The 20832-nt window shown below is 34.9% G+C and overlaps 1 protein-coding gene across 1 annotated transcript in view; it reads right to left on the bottom strand.

The window, feature by feature from the left end:
• Positions 1-5756: 5756 nt before the first annotated feature.
• Positions 5757-20832, bottom strand: part of COL19A1 (collagen type XIX alpha 1 chain) — a 319505-nt gene continuing 304429 nt past the window's right edge. Inside the window, exons 46-48 of the mRNA XM_040983151.1 lie at positions 16424-16552; positions 6027-6104; positions 5757-5875 (exon numbers count right to left, since the gene is read on the bottom strand). Coding sequence (XP_040839085.1) covers positions 5757-5875; positions 6027-6104; positions 16424-16552 — 326 coding nt within the window. The remainder of the gene's footprint in view (positions 5876-6026; positions 6105-16423; positions 16553-20832) is intronic.

Here is a 20832-nt window from a genome sequence, read left to right as displayed (position 1 = left end):
AAAAAGTAAAAAAGTAATCTCAAGAAAAGCACAAAATAAATCAGTCATCTTGCTATTGACAAAAGAACAATGGCTGTGTGATTTTTAGTTATCTCTAAAACTATTTCTGTGTAAGAAACAGGTCGTTTTTTCTTAGGTAACACTTTTCACTTGCATACTTTGGAACGTGACAGCAGTAAGTACATATGGCTCAGTAAACACCAATCCAAACGGCGTAGGTACAATGCTTTCTATGTATAAATGCACGTGCAAGAGGAAGTGTCAGGTATTGGGTAGATCTCGTTATCAGCTAGAGGATGCTGATTATTCTTATCAGTCTTGTTAGGTGAAGAAACCTTCGTATCTGAAATAACTTTGAGTGTCGTTGGCTTCCAAGTTGAAAACTTGTGTGTGAAAAGACAATATTCCTTGGGGGCCACCTAGTTACTTTATCATAAGGGGACCTGAAGAGAATATTGAGACTGGATAACGAATCAGTTGTCAAAGAACCAGAAATCCACTGGCATGTTTTGATGTAACTACTTTGTTAAGAAAATGTGCCATGTATTTACTTATTGTCTGTTGTCTTAATGATCTAAGAGCTTATTTTATAAGAAAAGTTACATGTGATGTCTACCTTAGTGAGCTCTGCAGTAGTGATTCTGAAATATTTCCAGCGAGGCCATCACTTTTGGAGGATGAAAGTCACAGAGGACTGCACTTTGAGTTTTGTTTGTGCTTACAATTGTCTACAACCATGAAATCAGATTCTTTGAGCTGCCAAGGACAGATGGGTAAAAACGTAATTATTGCAAGGTAAGCAATGATTCATGTAATAGACAAGACCATAATTACTACAGATCCTGCAATAGAGGAACTGTAGGTTCGCCGGGCACCTGCAGGGCTACGATCTTGTATGAGAGTGCTTTTAGGGCATCATTGGAACTGACTTGTGGAACTCCAGTCACAAAAAGTGGCAAACAGCAGTTGGGGCATGATTGTTCCTAAGAAATCTGATTGAAGGTCAAATTCTTTATTGCTGAGTTTTATGACAAGCCCATTTTGCTTAATGGACATATAGGAATCAAGGCCTTAATGCATTACATCCAGATGAAATTTCTGAATGAAAATGCTATTCCATTTAACAGTGAGTATACTGATTTAAAGTAAAAATAGATTGAGGTATGAGAGAAAATAAAATGAAGGTATTATCTTTTAGAAATAATTACAAAATAATGCTATGCTGCAATTTCAGTTTAAATATTTACACTGAAACATTTCCTTAAATATACTTTTGATAGAAAATAACTATAGCATTGATAATTTTATTACAGGTAAATAAAACAATTCAATCTCAGATCTTATTGATCCCTCAGTTTCTTGGAAATCTACCACTTGACTAGTATTTTATTTTGACAAATTAATGAAGTAGCTAACTCCTTTGGTTGCACTGTATATCACTCAGCATTGCATCTGAACTGGAAAGTTGCTCCGTTCGATTTTCTGACAGTTTTGGTCTTGTAAGCCTATCTGATTTTTTTAGCTAAATATTTATTATGCGTTCACGTGCGTGAATAACTTTCAAATATATATGTGTGGTGGTTCACTCAATGTAAGCAGACCGATCAATTACTGTGGCGTGAATTTGCTGATGGAAATGTTTGCATTATAACCATGACTACATCAGAAGATAGAGTACAACTATTTTTTTCTTTTTTTTTTTTTAGCACTCCTGGCAGTTAAACAAATTTAATGTAGCCAAGGATGCTTTTATTAGTCAGCTAACACATAACCACAGTTCAATGGGTGAAGTCATTCTGAAGTGCATGGACATGAAGGAAATGAAGCCAATCCTTCATTACACTTCCTCCCCCTTGAAGTCTGAATAATCCTTGTGTGTGGAGAAAATCCAGAAGAGGGGCACAAGCCTCAATGTCATGTAATAGTCTATTAGAAACAACTTTGGGAATCCATGACAGAGAACACTTATGTTTTAAGATAGATACAAGTAAAATATAATTTAAGGTCAACAGCAATGAAAACTCTGTAAAACTCAGTCCCAGGAAATTATTGCTTCTGTTAGGAAAATCAGTGTGGTATTTTTGAAGTACTTCCATAGTTCTAAAAATATATATACACAAAGCTAACTAAAATTTTAAGTACTTTAAACAATATACAATTTTGACATTCTATGATTTTATTTACTGTCAACTTGTAAGCTAAGTGCTTTTATACTTATTTGTCAAGAGCATATCTCATGTCTAATAAGTAAAGTGACTAATCAGATGCCTTCATATTCATATTCTTCATGAGAATTGGAGGGCATTATACAAAGTTACAAATAGCACATGTACACACCAGCAAAGTAATATATATATGTTCTCCAGTGAAGAAATAAAATTCAGTCAACAAATCAAAGGCTACTGTGCCTGTTTCATGAAGATAACTTAAAACTAGGAAAAAACAAATTATTAAAACATAAAAGTAAAAATGTGCAATGGCAATAGTGATTTAACTGTCCACTAAACTGCTCCCGGGTTTCTATTTCTGCCATTTTATTCACTTCTGAACAAATTGCTTTAAACACCATCTTGTGGACAAAAAGAGGTATATCATAGGTTCCAACAGATAGATGAGAATGCAGAAAGATAAACCTTATTTAAAGCCCAAAGCATATCAATAAAGTCAAACATCTAATAACAATTTTTACAGATAATGTATCTTAAGATAACTAAGTTCTGTCATTGTCCAAAATTTTCATTTCTATAATGTCATGAAATATGGAAATAAACATAGGATTACTCTGAGGCCATTAATTAAATTACATTAATCACAAGGTGAACAATTCCAAAGGTCAGGCTTGGCTTTTTTATATAGTTAGAAGTAATAGTTGAAGTCTTTAATTGGAAAAAAACAATGAACAAACTCAAGGATTTTTCCTCCCTTTTTCTTTAGATTCCAAAGACCATAAATTGTAACTAAAGCCATATGTTTTCTTTGCATAGCAAAACTTCTATCTGAAAGTGTTAATTGATCTTGGCACAAAATATAAGACTGCAACTCAAACTACTTATACATGGAACAATAATTTTTTGTATATTATCATGGCCCATAATTATTTTGTTTAAGTACATGTTGTCTGCAGTGCAAGCAAGAGGTAAGTCAAGAAATCTGTTAATTCCTTTCCCCCGCTGTAGACATTGTTGATACCTATATGAAAGTTAACTGTTTGGAATGGAACACAATGGTCTAAGAGATACGGCAACTGCCAAGTTATTTGGAGGAAAATTTCCCACCCTACTTTCGGGACCAGATTATCCAAATTTAATAGAAAACTAAAGGAACTGGACAACTGCCAAATCTCCACTTCATCTGATGTCATCATCTGGACTCAGTGTTTCATGCCGCTCTTGGTGCACACCACGTATAGTGTGCCACGGCAGAAAAAAGAATTGGGAGGTAAATAAAACAGTAGGGTGAGAAGGCCTTCCACCATACATGCAGACCTATTTCTTTCTGTTTTACTTACAAGTTCCAGTTACAAAAAAAAAAGGCAGGGGGGCTTGAATCATTGTGGCTGTCCTACTTTATAATAAATGTCATACAACTGTATTCCCCACTTTCTTCCTCAGGTTACCTGAATAAATTAAATCCTCAATACAGGAATAAAAAGTTACATATCCACGGAATTCTCAGAGAAAGATTTCTAAATATAGACTATATTATGCATCCTTTTAATTGTATAATTACAATGAGTAACTTAAGAAAATGAGTATGAAAGGATCAACTCAATGGAAAAAATATACTTATCAGCAAAAAAGCCTAAGAAAATAAATGATAAAATAAATATTTGAATTAGCAAAGAGTTGAACACCTATAATATGAAAAAATCTTTAAAACATAAAATGTATGACAAGTTCAAGTAAATTAATGTGGCAAATTCTAAGTGTTCAGAAAATTTTGCAAATTACAATCAAGATATACACATAGCACCAAATTTTAGATCTATGTACAATTTTAAGGATAAATTATTCTAAGAAAACATGTATATTCCAATTGTGTAATTTGAAGATACAGCACCATTATAGGTATTGCACAGGAAAGAAAGTGAATAAAATGAATTTAAAACAAATAACTTTGGAAAAGAAAAACTTAAAATTGAAATATGTAACAAAATTCAGTCTAAAATAACCAAGAGGTTGTATGTATGCACAGCCATGTAGACAGTGTCTGACCAGCAGTTAATCTATCTATAATGAAAACCAGTTCAAATCATGGGTGCATTTGAATAAAACTTGTCTTGATTTAAGCATGCTCCTTTAAATACATCTCTGTTCACAGCTTTGTCCAGCTTTTCTGAATTCACTTGTTAGTGAACAGACCAAAGCAGTCCTCCTTCCCTGTGTTTCGCAGATTGGAAACTGCACTGCTCTTCGAAGAGATGTAAGCTGATTTCCAGACAGGCAATGTTCTGGTGTCTTGCACCCAGCATCTCTGTATGGCAGAGACCCACCATGAAGATTGCAGCAACTTCCTCATGCCCAATATTCTAGAAGTCAGTTGTGTTCAGCCAGCACTTTCTCAAAATAATGCTCAGGTAGGCAATGAACATTGTGTAGTAATCTGGTTGATCATCACGTTTTTGCTTCCTTGGCAGATGTAGTTTCCAAGTGTGTGTTAACTGTGGTTTTGAGTGCTGGCTTATGGATTCATTCAGTTCCCCTGGCTGAGCTGCTCTTGTGGCTTCTGGAGAAACTCCGGTTCTCCTGGAGAGCTTTCGGATTTTACCTTGTCAGGTGTACTGGCTGACACCACCCTTTCATCTAGGGAAAGCATTTGTTGCAAACCCCATTCTTGGTTTTGATGTCTGCTTCTTAAGAGTCTGGGAGTGATGAGGTCAGAAGGATAATGGTTATAAAAGAGGAGGCCAAAGTTCTTGCCAGGCCAGTTAAGCTTCGAGAGTTTCAAAGACATCCTGGTGCCTTCACTCTTGACTACTGCTCAGGGAGAAAAATCTCCTGTTTTTTATCCAATGGGACCACAGAATGTTAGTCTTTGCTTGTGAAACTCCTATGCAATTAGAACTTGTTCCTTCCTGGGTGTGTATTCACATCAGTGCTGTTTGCTTTGAACAGAGCTCATGAAGAGTTAACAGAGCCATCTCCATAGTTGGTTGTGGTGGGTTTGGAGGCTTCTCGATCAAATAGTCTCCTGTATTTTTTTTTTCAGTGAGTGAAGCTCATATTGCCTATCTCTTTTTCAGCAGAAGTAGGATGGTTTGAGAATTTTTAAATTGTAAAAACAATCAAAGCATTTAATAGGAGCAATGCACTATATCAAAAAAGATAACAAATTGTTAGCAATAAGTGAAACTTCTAAAAGATCAAGATAGTCTGAAACTTTAGAATTCTGAAATGAAAAGTCCAAACACATGGGGATGACCCTACAAAATCTCCATCACTGCAAGTCTACTAAATCATAAGATGAAATTTCTTTTTGAAGTAGAACTAATAAGCTTTGATTGTATATTTCATGTCAAACATCAAACAAGAACATAGTCATGGAGAAGTAAAACCTATGGAATGAATTTGAAAAAGAACTAAACAATAAAATGCTGATTTTTAAATTACTACAGGAGTCAAACTGTTTTTACTCTCTGGCAAAAAAAAAAAAAGGAAAGAAAAAGGCAGCCCGCACATCATGAATGTGAGTTTGCCATTCTCAAGATAGTTCCAATAGCAGGAAAGGCCACCAGGAGGCCGATCTTGCACATTTGTTCATTTCCCACCTGACGGAAGATGGGCGGGATAGAGGCAATCTTCTGGGTTACATCTTCCACTTGGTCCTGGGGGTCCTTGTGGTCCTGGGACTCCTGGTGATCCTGGCAAACCCAGGGCTAATGAAATAAAAAGAGCCTGTCAGAATGCAGACCACATACGACCCTCTTTACTGACATTATCCCATTTGACATAGAAACCTCACAGTGCAGAAGGCATGTGTCCTGTTCTTTGAGGTTTGTTTATGCTGTGAGGTACCAGCCCTCTTACCTGCAGTTCCAGGAAGGCCTGGACTCCCTGGTAGCCCAATTCCAGGTTCACCTCTTTCTCCTTTCTGTCCTCGGTAGCCTAAGAGAAATACATAAAACAGAGGGACACAAAAAGAGCATTCTATAGAAAACACACATTTTCTGATTGTGATGTGTATATAATGAATAGTATACTATCTTATTGTTTGGCATATATGTTACAGTAGCGAGCATAAGGCAATGATGATCTTAATATATAACTACTATAAGAGATTACTGATAGTCTCAATCTTGTCAGTTTGGCAGAGAAAATGATGCCTTGATTGCCTTAAATCCATCCTTCGGACCTATGTTCAATTAGCTGAGGCAGGTGCTAAGGATGCCTTCTTGGTAAGAATTCTTATTGGAAGCAAGGTACAAACTAGAGTTATGCCTACTAAAAGGACAAAAAGTGACAAGAAGCCACGCCTTAGTCCAATAGTTAAAAAAATGAAAAAGCAATTGAACTCCAGCAACTTAGGGTAACTGACAAAAGTGAATTAGGCCAGAGACCTGTGTATAGGTTAACATCAAAACTATTCTGATTTTTCAATATGCTTGCTGTATAAAGTAGAGAAATTTGTGCCTCTATGCCCTAGAAAGAAGCATAAAGCACATTTATCCAGGCTTTAAATATTGGTATCTGTAATACTTAGAAAAGGTTTGTGCTATGTGCTGTTATTGTGTACAATTACAGATGGGAAGCAGAAGTTTTGATTTCTGCTTAACAATGCATTCAAAACTTTTCCTAGACCCAAATGTACAAATTGGTTAACCAGATCATGCTTCTTGGCAGGAAACTGAGGCCTTAACTCAGTGGTGTCTTTTCATAAAAGTTATTACAAAACAACATAGCATGAGGGAAAGGTAATTCTGTCTGGAAAGAGTGCCTAGCTTTGTGGTCATCATTCTAAATTCCAACCATATCTAAATAATGATAACATTAGCAATGTAATTATTATTTACTAGATGTGCCCTGACCATGAATGTAAAAGTAGTGGGGAAGAATCCAAATTAGTTCAGATGGGCATGCATCCTTCTCAGCTATGTAGTGGAGAAAAAGGCAAATATACAGCTTTAAAAATAATTTATATATGCGTAATTGTGAGAAGCAGAGAGAGAAAGAAAAGACTTTCACAAAGTAGTTTAACTGCTGTGAGAGTTAGAGGAATAAAGTGGCCAGAGTGATGCCAGGGACACCAAACTCTGTCTGTGTCTCCCATGTGGTAGCAGGGACCCAGGTACTTGGATCACTACCAGCTGCCTCTGGGAAACACTTGAGTAGGATGCTGGATCGGAAGCAGGGTAGCCAGAACTTGAACCAGGTAATTCAGAATGCAGCAGCTCAACCTGTACTACACTATACCGCCTACCCCGATAAGGACATACTAAATGCATTAAGGATATTTGTGGATACCTCCACACGTTTATATTTGGAAAGTTTGTTAAGAATGTTCAATAGAATCCTAGATTCTAGAGAATAGTGGCTGGAACATGGGGTACAGTAATGGTAAGTGGATTCACTTAAAATCTTTTCAAAAATCCTTTGTAAGTTCCTTTCATTTAACATGTGAACAACCAGGAAAGATGTATGGAGTCATTTGAAAGTATGTTCCAACCTAATAGATAAATAATGTGAAGTAACAGTTGCAAACTTTTCTAATAGGGAGAAAGCAAGGGTATCCAATGATAGGAAGTACACAGAACTCCAAGTAGGCATGACCGGGAATGCTCTTCACCATGACACATTAGAGTCTAACGTCCTACAGTAAAACAGTTTCTAAAATGTGCATAAGAAAATATCTTAGAGATCTCTGATCAGACTTATGGCTGATTTTTTTTAATCAGAAACCTACAGGATAGAAGAGAATGGACAGAAATTGTCTAGGTTCTAAGAGGAAGAGACTGCCAGGGCTAATGTAGAGCTAGGCTTCTGCCTGCATCGCTAGCAGTTTAGATGGGTGCTGGTTTGAATCCCTGCTGCTTCACTTCTGATCCAGCTCTCTGCCTGTAGCCTTGGAAAGCAGCAGCAGATGACTCAAGTCTTGGATCCCTATATGGGAGACCTGGAAGAAGCTCCTGGCTTTGGATCATCTCAGCTCCCGCTATTGTAGCCATCTCAGCAAAAAGCCAGCAGATGGAAGTTCTGTCTGCTCTATAAATGTGCTGCAAGAAAAATAAATATTTAAGGTTTTTTTTTTTTTTAATTGGGAAGACAGATTAGTTTTATGGAGAGGAGAGACAGAAAGATCTTCCATTTGCTGTTTCACTCCCCAAATGGCCACAACAGTCAGAGCTGAGCTGATCCAAAAACAGGAGCTAGGAGCTTTTTCCAGGTCTCCCATGCAGGTGCAGAGTTCCAAGGCTTTGGGTCATTCTCTGCTGTGTTCTTAGGCAGAAAGCTGGAAGGGAAATGGAACCAGCACCCATATGGTGCTTGAAAGGTCAGGGTTTAGCCACTGAGCCATCATGCCAGGCCTGAAAAATTAAAAAAACTCCCAGAATACTACGTCTAGTATAGCTTTCAATTATACATGAAGGTGGAATAAATATCTTCCAAAAACAAATAGAAATTAAAAGAAGTTGCCACTGCCTGGCTGGCCCCATAAATGGTGCTATACATAGAATGTACACAGAAACAATGTCATAAGTTTCATTTATAATTATTATAGGAAAAATCCCTTAAATATTCTGGCATTTTACTAAGGATTTGAAGGTTATCTATAATGAAAATTATAAAACATTAAATATAAGAGACATGGAAAAATCTGCCATGTTTGTTGATCAGAATATCAAAATGTCAATGTGATCAAAATGTCAATGCTATCAAATACAATGTGACCCCAACCAAATCACCTATGACATTCTTTAGAGCTAAAAACTTGCTAATATTCATAGGGAAACACAAGATACTTTGAATAGCTAAAGTGATCTTACAGATGGAAAAAATAGCTGGGGCATCACAATATCAGCACGGATGTAGGGGAAAATGAACTCCTAATCCACTTTTGTTAACTAGTGCAATTTATGAAAGCCAAAGTGGAGATTACTCATATGTCTGAAAATAGACTTACCATATGTCCCAGGCATCCCACTACTGGGAATTTATGCAAATGAAATGTAGTCAGCATATGAGAGAGTTAACTGTGCTGTTGCTTATAGTAGCCCAATTCCCCAGACTTAAGATATGGTATCAACCCAGATATTCAACTGGTGACTGGATAAAGGAAAAGTGGTATATATAAACTATGGAATACTATTCAGCTATAAAAACAAATCTTTTGTAACCAATCACATTCAATTGATAACCTTATGCTTAGTGAAATGACAGTCGCCAAAACAGACATCAATTTCCCCTAATGTGTGATAACACAGTCTATGAGTAAAATTGATAACCTGAGGTTTGATTTTTGTTTGCAACTTTGTCTATACTTCTGAGAAATAATAGTTTTTGTTATTTTCTACTTACTATGTGTGGATATCTCTGTCTAGTGGAGTATTAAGCTTGTGATGGCAAAATGAAATGAAAATATGCTATTATAAAAAGTAGGGGGGAAATAAGGAGTAAAGTGGATGGGAGGAATGTGGGGGAAGTATATCTACACTTCTAAATCTGTATCATGAAATACATGAACAGTGTTTATAATAAACCCGTTAAATGTCTATTCACTTTAAATTCAGTTATACTTCAATTAATGCAAGCACATATTCATTCACATATTTCAACACAAAAATAAACCAAGTATCTTAATATATTTGTAGAATAGGGTAGCACATCTTTCTGTCAAATGTATAAGCTTTATGTAAAAATCTTAGTATATAATTAACATTCTGTTAAGAACAGTATAAGCCACTTATGTACTCAAATGCAGGAGATATTTCTAACCTTGATTTTCCTAAGAAGGTCGTACACTCAGTGATTATGAAGGCTGCCTTGAAGCACTGGCAACTTGTTTTACTATAATAACACAGCTTCATATAGGAAGGCTAACAAAGTAACAGTTTAACTTTTTCTAATGTTAAATGATTCACTTCTTTAAAGTAAGTCTCTTTAAATTGAATAGAGAGTAACCTATTTGCAGGCACATATTTCCACAAACTTTAAGTGTGTAAGGTGATAGTATGCTATTACTGTAGCTTATATTGAGATAGTATTAATTATTGATAAATTCCCAGGTCATAGACTGTATTTGCTTCCAGCAGGAAGATTTCAGGTTCAATGTCAGGCAATTATTTCAAAACAAATGTGTATAACTATAAGCTATTGGACAAATGAAGCAAACAAAGAAGTTATGCCGGCATTTGGCACAGAATGATTTTTCATCTGTGATGCCTGCCTTATGACTTAAACATTTTTAGCCTCCATATTTGTGGTCCACTAATTGACAGTCACACTTCCATGCCATCACATTGTGAAAGGCCTCTGCTGCTAACATATTTGAAAGATCGATTCTGTAATAGTCACATAATCTACCCTATGAGTCACTGACTTACAAACAACAAAGGTTTTCTTTCATTCTAAACCAATCAAAGCTAAAGTTTGAAAATTAGACAACTACTTTCAACACTGTTCTTTTAAATAAAACTGATGGTGTGTACATGAAATGTTTGCAGACCGTTGTTTCATTTTTTTGAAACTCATAATGGACAACTCAGAAAAGTTGCCTTTATACACAAATCATAAACTTTTGCAGAACATCCAGTTGTTTCATTTTTACTTCATTATCGAAGAATGATTATAAAAGCAACCCTAAAAACATTTTGCTTCAGAGAAAATATTTTCAGCAAGCTGTTATTCATTTAAACCTGCAGTCCCCTGATGAAGCCAGAAACTCCATGGTGGACAGCACATGCGGTTACATAGTGACAGGTGTTTTACTTATATCCAAAATCAATATTCAGCAAACCTAAACTAATATTACTTAAAATATCAAGAATACAAGATTTGATGTCTCTTATTAACTCCACTTGTGGGATTCTTTCTGAAATAAATGGGGCTTTCAAATGGGGTCTCTCTTCCTCAGAGTTTTCATAGAAGAGGATCAACTGTACTAGCAGAAGGTCTTTGTCTCCCATCAATTGAATTTTTAAATATTTTTATGGTGAAGTAGTACAATATTTCAAAACGTATGCACAGCATAAACCAGTTAGATAATTGAACCTTCTTTTGTCTTCCCTGTTAGCTTTTGTTATCCTAGTCTTCTGCACCAGCACGCCACTGCCTGCATTTTGGTACCACGATGGGTATCACTCTGGACTCCTGCTCCACCCACAAACCATGGCCATGCTCTCTGTCCCTGCCAAGCAAACACCCCAGGAACTCAAGAGCACTCCTCTAGAATTCCACCAAGCCCTAGAGGCACACTGCCAGGAATAATTCCAACAAAAACAAAATCCTGGGGAAAAGACGATAATGAGAGAGCTCCCGATGCAGAAAAATCAATGTACAAATAGAAGAAATTTGGACAAGGCAACCAATATAACTCTCCCCAAAGTACAAAATAATATATTACTTCTACACTAGAAGTGGAGACTGATGAAATATCTAAAGAATTTTAAAATGATTATATGTTTACACAAAAGTACAGGAAAAGTTAAATGATGAAATACATAAGTAGCTGAGAAGTTCTGCAAAGAAAGTGGTATTGAAGAAAAAAACCCAAAGATATTAGAAATGAACTAAGTAAAAAAGATATTGTAGAAATCCTTAACAGACTTGGTGAAGCAGAATAAATAACACCTAATCCAGAAGGAAGGCCTTGCAAAATCTTTCATACATACACACAAAAAATCAGATGAGAACAGTGTTTAGAATCCATGGAATACTCCCACATGACCAAATGTAGGAGTCTTAGCTGTTCCTGAAGGTATGAAAAGAGAAAAAGCAAAGTCTTACAAAGCTATTAACTGAAATAATAGCAGGAAATTTCCTGATTTTGATAAAGGATATGGACATCCAAATACAGGAAGTACACAGAACTCCACATAACATGATCAGAAAAGATTGCTACCACAACACATTAAGGTTAGAATATAAAAACTTTTGTAAAGAAATATCAGATAAACAAACTCCTATCAGACTGATAGAAGATGTCCTTACAGAATCCATACAGGCAAGGAGAGAATGAAGAGACACAGCACCGTCTATATATATGCCAACACAGCATATTATCCCACAGAGAACTTCTCATTATAAATCAAGGTGAAATAGATATTCTAACACAAAAAATTAAAAGAATTTGTCACTACCCTGTCAATTTTACAAATGATACTTAATGATACAGTACATACAGAAATAGATAGCTAATCAGCATCATGAAAATGTATGAAGGCATAAACCTCCTAGTAAAAGAACAGAGGAGACTAAAAACAGACAATAGGGCTATTTATGGAAAGAGTGACAGTCATTACTTATAAATAATGACCTTGAATTTAAATGGACAAAATTTTCAAAAGATATACTGGTTGAATGGATTAAAAATCCATCTACTTGCTGCCTAGAAGAAATAGGCTTCAACAATAAAAATACATATAAAATGCAAGTGAAAGGATGAGAAACATTCCATGAAAATGGAAATCAAAAGCAAGCAGGAGCAGCTATGCTCGCGTCAAATGAAATCTACCTTAACACAAAAACTATTAAAAGAGACAAATAATGCCATTATGTAAAGATTAAGGGGTCAATTCAACAAGATTTGACTACAGTAAGTATGAATGTACTCATGCAGAGTTCCAAGTTTTATAAAAATTTTTGAAAATGTTAATGGACCTAAAGAGAGACAGAGCTCAATGACAATACCAATGTGGTACTTCAACACTCCTCTTTTGTAAGGACAGATCAGCCAAACAAAAACTTGACAACCAATACAGCTAATCTGTAATAAGAAAAAATGGACCCAATTGACATCCATTGAGCATCTCATCCCACAGCTACATCATAAATTCCTTTGATCAGTACATGGAACATTCTCTAGGACAGATCTTATACTGTATAATAAAACAAATCTCAAAGCTTTTTCCTTAAAACTAAAATCATAAAGTCTTATGACAACAGAATCAAGTTGGAAATTAACAAAAAATTCTAGAAAATAAAAACATGGACAGCAAACAGCATGCTCCTGAATGAACAGTGCCTCACAGAGGAAATCAAAAGGGAAATAAAAACATTCCTTAGTATGAATGAAAAGGAAAACACAGCATATCAAAATGTATGAGATACCACATAAGTGGCATAAAGAAGAAAGTTTATGGCAATGACTGCCTCTATGAAAAAATGTGGAAAGTATCAAATAAGTGATCAGTAATGCATATCAAGGATCCATAAAAGCAAGAAGTAACTCAACCCAAGAACTATTAAGAGAAAAAAAACTAATACAAATTAGGAAAATAACCACAAAGTACACAAAAAGACCAGTGAAATGAAGAGTTTTTTGAAGAAGTAAATTGATGAACCATTCGCTTCATCATAAAAAGACCCAAACTGTAAAATCAGAAATGAAAAAAGAGGTGTTACAACTAGATCACAGAAACGCAATAAATTATGAATACAAACAGCTATATTCCAATGAATTGGAAAATGAAAAGATTTCTAGGCAGATATAATTTGTCAAAATTAAGACACAAAGACATATAAAACCTAAACAAACCAACAAACAAAGTAGAGATCAAGAGCCTCCAAAGAAATGCCCAGTATTGCTCAGTTGTACCAAACATCTAAAGAACTAATACCAAATCTCAACATAGTTGAAACAATTGAAAGGGAAGGAAGTCCCTGGCAAATTCATTCTGCAACTTGAGAAAAATACAATAAAGAGAACTATAGACCAATATTCTTGATGAACATAAAGAGGCAAAAGAAATACTAGATAATTAAATATAACAACACTTCAGAAAGATCATTTACCTGCACCAAGTAGGGTTAATTCCTGGCAAGCAGGGATGATATGACATATGCAAATCAAAATCATAATGCTAAACCACCACAACAAAATGAGGTATTTAGAAAAACCATATGATTATCTCAATAGCTGCGGAGAAAGCATTTGATAAAATATATCATCTCTTCATGATAAAAATATTAAGCAAATTAGGCTTTGAAGGAACATTCCTCAGTACAGTCAAGGCAATGTGTGTTGAAACTGCAGCCAGTATCATACTGAATGGGAAACACCTGGAAGTATTTTCTCTAAGATCTGAAATCAGAGAAGGATATCCAGTCTCATCACTATATTCAATATAGTTCTAAAAGTTTTAGCCAGATATTTCAGGTAAGAAAAATAAATTAAAGGGATACAAATTGGCATGGAAGAAGTAAAATTATCCTTGTGTGCAGATGGTATGATCCTTTATACGGCAAAACCACAACGTGTCAATCAGAACTCAAGAATTTGGCAGAGGCACAGGATGTGATATCAACACACAAAAATCAATAGCATTATTACACATCAACAATTTTGTGACTGAGAAGAACGTCCAAGATAAGTCCACTAACTATAGCTTCAAAACATGTTACATGTTTTGTAATTTAGTAAAAAATTAAAAGACCTCCATAATAAAAATGATAAAACATTAATCAAAGAAATGAAAGACACACACACACACACACACACACTGAACAAATCTTTTATGTTCATGGGTTAGAAGAATTAACATTATCAAAAGTGATTTAGACTCAATGCAATTCCAATCTATATAGTATATACACTATATATACTATATTAGGTTAATCTTCACACAGCTAAGAAAAACAATCCTAAAATTCATACAGAAATATGAAAGACCCCAAGTAGCCAAAGAATCTTAAATAATAAAAGCAAAGCTGGAGGTATCATAATACTAGATTGAGAGACAGAGTACAAAGCTATTATAATCAGCACAACCTGGTACTAAGACAAAAAGACATGTACCTCAATAGAACAGAAGAGAAACAGAAATTAGTGCACACAGCTAAAACCAACTATCTTTAACAAACTACAATTATTACTCACAGAAAGGGTTGTCTCTTCCACAAAAGACATTGAAAAAACTGATTCCTATATTCAGAAATTTGAAACAAGACCCCCTTTAACCTGTATTCAAAAACTAACTCACAATGGTCCAAGGATCTAAATTCAAGACCTGAAACCAACACATTATAAGAGGAAGACATAGGTAAAGTATTGAAAGACATCGATCTTGGAAAAGAATTCTTGAATAGGACTTCAAAAGCACAGGCATTAAAGGCAAAAATACACAGGTGGAATTGCACCAAGCTAAGAAGGTTCTGCACAGCAAAGAAAAAATATTGACAGTGAAAAGGCAACATAAAGAATGGAGAATATATTTGCAAACTCTTTATCCAAAGTATGTAAGGTGTTTGAGAAACTCATATTTAATGAAACAAACAATGCAACTAAGAAATGAGCAAAGGATAGAAATAGGCATTTTCCAAAGGATGATATACAAATAGGAAATAGACACAGTAAAGTGGTCAGGGTCATTAATCATCAGGGAAAAACAAATAAAAACTACAATGAGGTTTAACTTAATCCCAGTTAAAATGACTGCCATCCTCAAACCAAAAAAAAAAAAAAAAAAAAAAACTACAAATGCTGGCAAAAACGTAGTGAAAAAAGTACACTAATATATTGTCGAGATGAATGTATATTGCTACAACCACTAGGGAAAACTGTATACTCAGGAAATGAAAAATAAATGTACTGTATGATCCAGTTGTGGGAACATATCCAAAGGGAATGAAGCTGGTATAGAAAGCAGATGTCTTTGCTCCTATGTTTATTTTAACTCAATTCACAATAAATAGAAAATGGAATCAACCCAGATGTCTATCAACTGATGTTTGGAAAAGAAAATGTAATATTTATACATGATGGAATATTACTTAGCCAAAAAATTATATCCTGAAATTTGCATGGAAATGAATGCAACTGGGGCTTACTATGCTAAGTAAAATAAACCAGACCCAAAGTGGCAGATATAACATGTCTTCTCTTATTCATGGTAGTTAACAGAGAGGATATAAAAATTGGATGGATATGATATCATTTGGTGTACAGTGATAGACGTTGCTTGACTGAATGATATTTTGCAAATAACAACACATACTTCTTGACGACTGTGGACTGTCACGCTACCAGTAATGTAGCAGTGTTAATCTGATGCTTATAAGTGTGATCAGAAGACCGAAATCTCATACCTCTGTAAACTTACCTGCATTTCTTATTATGTTTACTGTATTTCCATTAAATATTCAAAATATTAAGAAGATACTTTATAGGAAATCCTTTTATGTATATTACATGTGTTTCCTTATCTGATTTGCATGTGATTAATGCCGAGGTTTAAAATGTTGATAAACAAATGCTACACTTTAGGACTTACCTTGGGGTCCAGGGTCTCCTGGTGGCCCAGGTAGCCCATCTTTCCCTGGCGGGCCAGGTCTCCCATGGGCTTGAGCAGCTAGCATTGCTGCAGGCAACTTGACCTGAGATAGGAATACGGCCATCCTCTCTTCATTTATGGAAGAAAAAAAAAAGAATATATCATATAGCAGCTATTCTTAAGTAACTATTTTTCAAAAAATACTGTACATGAAGCTAATCAAAGAGACTTCATTTTTTGTGTACATTTAATTTATCAATTGACTGCTGAATTGTTGGGAGGAAATACATAAAAGGGCACCAAACTCTCTGGCTGTTGCTGACTTTCTGTGCTGCTCCCAGGATCTGAGAGGATCAGCGGTTCTGAGATGAAGTGGTCTAGAGGAAGAGACACTGGCTTGGGAATCTAATGCCATGGCTTGTGGAGTTTAGGTTCACATTACAAAAAAATTTTTCTAACATTGCCAGTTTCTGGAGCATTCTGAATGTATGTGTGGTGATTTAAAATATGGTCACAAATTCCTTTATACTCTCTTTCAAACCTCATCCCTCTACTTTTCAATAGAAGATTAGCTTACTTTTCATTGTTCATATACATATATATATACACACACACATATATGTGTGTATACACATTTATATTTTAAAAAACAGAGTATATAGTATGTAACTGGATAGACTGCATCACAGAAGGTACCATGGTGTTCTAGTTGCTTTTTCTTTCTGCGATGAATACTCAGGAAGCCCCAAGGAGAATCCCACACAGGCAGGAATTGATATCACCTGCTAGTAGCCAAGTGTGTGAACTTATAACTGACTGTACAGTCCAGGCTGAGCTTTCAAATTGCAGCTCTGAACAACATCCTGGCTGCAAGTTCACTATTCTCTGGAGCTAGAATCACATACCTAAGCAAACTTTCAAGTCCCCAACTCAGAAAAATTCCAAATTTTTGTTGTCTTAAGCCACTAAAGTTTGTACATATTTTTCCTATGTAGGAATAGATAATTTACATAGCTTTAAACAGTTGTTATTCTTTAAAAACACATCACTATTAACAGTAAAGCTTGTTTATTGAGAAGATTGTCATTGGCTTCATATTCAATAGGACTTTTGCTGTTCATTCCGTACAGCGAGCAAATATAATGTTTTATCAATAGCTATTTTCTTCTACTTTTTAAAGACAGATTGATCATATGCCACAAATATTGTTCATGTTCTTCCTGGTTGGATTTCTCTTAGTCAGTTAAACTTTCAATAGGAAGGATGGCAATTTGATCAAGGGGGAAAAAGTCAGCCCTGGTACAAATGACTACCCTCTCTCTGAACTGTAATTATGGAACCTATGAAGACACCAAAATGTTCCTGTAAATACATGTGACCCTGCAGAAAACACTGAAACTGAGAACACACCAGTAATAAGAAACTGACAAACTAATCAGGACATTAACAAATTCAATATGCAAAACAAATATTGTGTAGGCTTTGAGTGGTACAACTTTTATGAGCTTAAGCCTTACTAAATAATCAATGAAATTGTCAACTGCCCTTTTCATTCCTCAAGAACATAACATTTTTCATCTGGGTTCTGGAGAAAATAGCCAGAAAGCAAACAAATCATTAATTGAAGCTAGCTCCTCAATATTATCTCCATCACTAGGTCACAAACAACTAGCACAGTGGCAGCCACTGTTAATACTAGGCAGACTCACTAAGAACTCACAAGGCTTTTACATGAAAGTAATACACATTTCAGAAAATGTGTGTGTTAATAACTCATCAAATTCTAAGAGATGTGAAAATTAAAGGTGTTCAAGGAATACGCTCAAAAATAGATAAAAATTTTCATTTTAAAGCAAATATTTAAACATTAAAGATTCTCTGAGTAGAACCTTGCATTAAATATTTGTAGTTTCTGTTTTAAGTGCTCTTGTTTGGGAATCATGGAAAAATTTCACTTAATTGGAGCTATTATCTGTGTTTTCATTTGTCCCATATAACATAAAAATTATCTGCTAATAAATTTTCAGGCCAGTAGTGTGATATAATAGACTTTGAGCCTATTATATAATTACAAGATATTAGTTCTCAGAATTACTTTTTCGACTAATCACTTCAGGATTACATTTACAATTCTTAAACTCTTGGTTTTTAATCTCATGTAGGACATTGCTAATCTATCTCAAAAGCATTTTCATTACCAAAATTAACTGGGTTTTTGATAAATTATTGAATCATTTTAGGTTTACTACAAATACAATCTTTTACTAGACTATTTAAATTTGCTTTGCTTATCTTTGATATATACATTTTACAAATCTAATTTATAAATACTTAGGTTTAAAAAAAGAAAAACAGGAATGAGCATGTACATGGCATGACAAACTAGTCATATCTTTTTCTTTTCACATAACTGCTTCAAACAGATTACCTTAAATTTTTAATTATTTTATTTTTGAAGCTTAGACATTATCTTTCAAGCATACATGTAGGGCTTAATCAAATTGCATCTTTGATTTTAAAAATTCATTGAGTTTGGTGGAGACAAATTTTCCAGCAAAGCTTCTTATTGATAAGTGTGATATTTGTTTTTATAGGTGAAGATCAAATGACAGCAACAGACAAGATGATAGGTGTTGGTTGAAAAAAACAAAAGTGAAATCATATAGACTTGTAAAGGCGTTGTTTGATTTTCTTCAGTCTATTCATGTAGTTCAGTTCGTTTAACTGAAGGCACATTTTGCTTAAAAAGATTTGTATGTTTTATAACTTTTTTGGTATAGAATAGATTACTTGTGAGTAAGACCTGTTTTCCTTTGGGCTTTCAAATTAAAGAGGCCGCTCAGAAACTATACAGGTGTTTACTCTGCTTAAGAGAGTAAAATAATTTTTTCATACAGAATTATTAAGCAGAGAGCATTAGCTTTTATTAGTCAAAGAGTAACAACCCTACACTTTCACTCTGAGGCCACACAGTGGGACAGACTCATAGCACCCAGAGGACCACAACCTTCGTTATCTGAGGAGAATTGGGAGCAAGCAATGGGATGTGGTAGACACTGGTTCCAAAGAGTAATGCTAAATCACACTCCTTCCAGTAAGCTTTTACTGCCTGAACATCTTAGATATTTAGTTCATGATATTCCATTTTGACTCAGGATCTTAACAGATCAAATAAATAATTAATATATAGTTAATGCCTTGCAAACCATTATGTTGGGTATAAATATCTTACTAGGTAATTTATAGTAAATGTGAAAGTCAATGATCACAGTTTGGAGATTTATATCTTTTTTAAAGATTGGTTTTATTTTTATTGGAAAGTCAGATTTACAGAGCGGAGAGACAGAGATTTTCTGTTCGTTGGTTTACTTGCCAAGTGGCCTCAATGACCCAAGCTGAGCTGATCTGAAGCCAGAAGCCAGGAGCCTCTTCTGGGTCTCCCATGCAGTTTCAGGGTCCCAAGGCTTTGGGCCATCCTCTACTCCTTTCCCAGACCACAAGCTGGGAGTTGGATGGGAAGTGGAGCAGCCATGATATGAACCAGTGCCCATATGGGATGCTGGCACATGCAAGGTGAGGCGCTTAGCCTCTAGGCTACTGTGCTGGGCCCCGACATAATTTTTTTTTTAATTTAAAATATATAGTTCAGTAAAGTTTTCTCTGTTTGATACACAACACTTTGAAAGCTTTCAATGTCAAACACAGAAATCCACAGTATGAATTTTTCCTCTTCATTGTACTTCTTGGATTTACAAGTATTTTGCTTCAGGTTGTTTTTAGCAATTTTAGCAAAATAGTAAACTGTTACAAATAATAGCTGCTACTTGTGCATTATCTAGCTTTACGATGTGCTCAGAAATAACAATTTAGTATAAAGGTAATTACCTCTTCTGAATTCTACCCTAATGTTCTATAACTGAAAAGAATATGTTCCTGAACATCTCAATGAATTGTAAAGGTTTATATTCTTAATTGCCTTTCCTCTGTTTTCAGGAATCTTTAGTCAATTAAACTGATTTTGGCTATGCTTTCTAATGAAGCAGGAAATTAAAGAATTTAAGTAGAAGTTGCTATAGACTAAACATGTATTTTCCGCCTGCCAATGCAAAAATCACTTCAGTTATTCTATCATGGCTTAGCTTCCTTGGAGAAGGGGTTAATTCATAACAGCTATTACTATTAATGTGATAATAAATCATCTTTTCTATTATCTATTCAAATGTGTAATAATTGCCTATTTTCTTGATACAGTTTCATCCTATTTTGTTCTGTTACTTCATATAAAGACATATGTTTCAATTGGACATTGTGCAGCCTACAGATGCAATAGAGTACTACTTAGGGATCCATAAGTTAAGTATGTATGCTTCTTAATGGGTCTGTTAAAAGGTTTTAAAAAGGAAAATATT

Source organism: Ochotona curzoniae, unplaced genomic scaffold (genome assembly GCF_017591425.1).
Source record: "Ochotona curzoniae isolate NIBS_2020 unplaced genomic scaffold, NIBS_Ocur_1.0 contig_3819, whole genome shotgun sequence".
Classification (NCBI taxonomy): Eukaryota; Metazoa; Chordata; class Mammalia; order Lagomorpha; family Ochotonidae; genus Ochotona; species Ochotona curzoniae.
The sequence above is the reverse complement of the archived record's forward strand: the minus strand, read 5'-3'. Positions and strand labels throughout refer to the sequence as shown.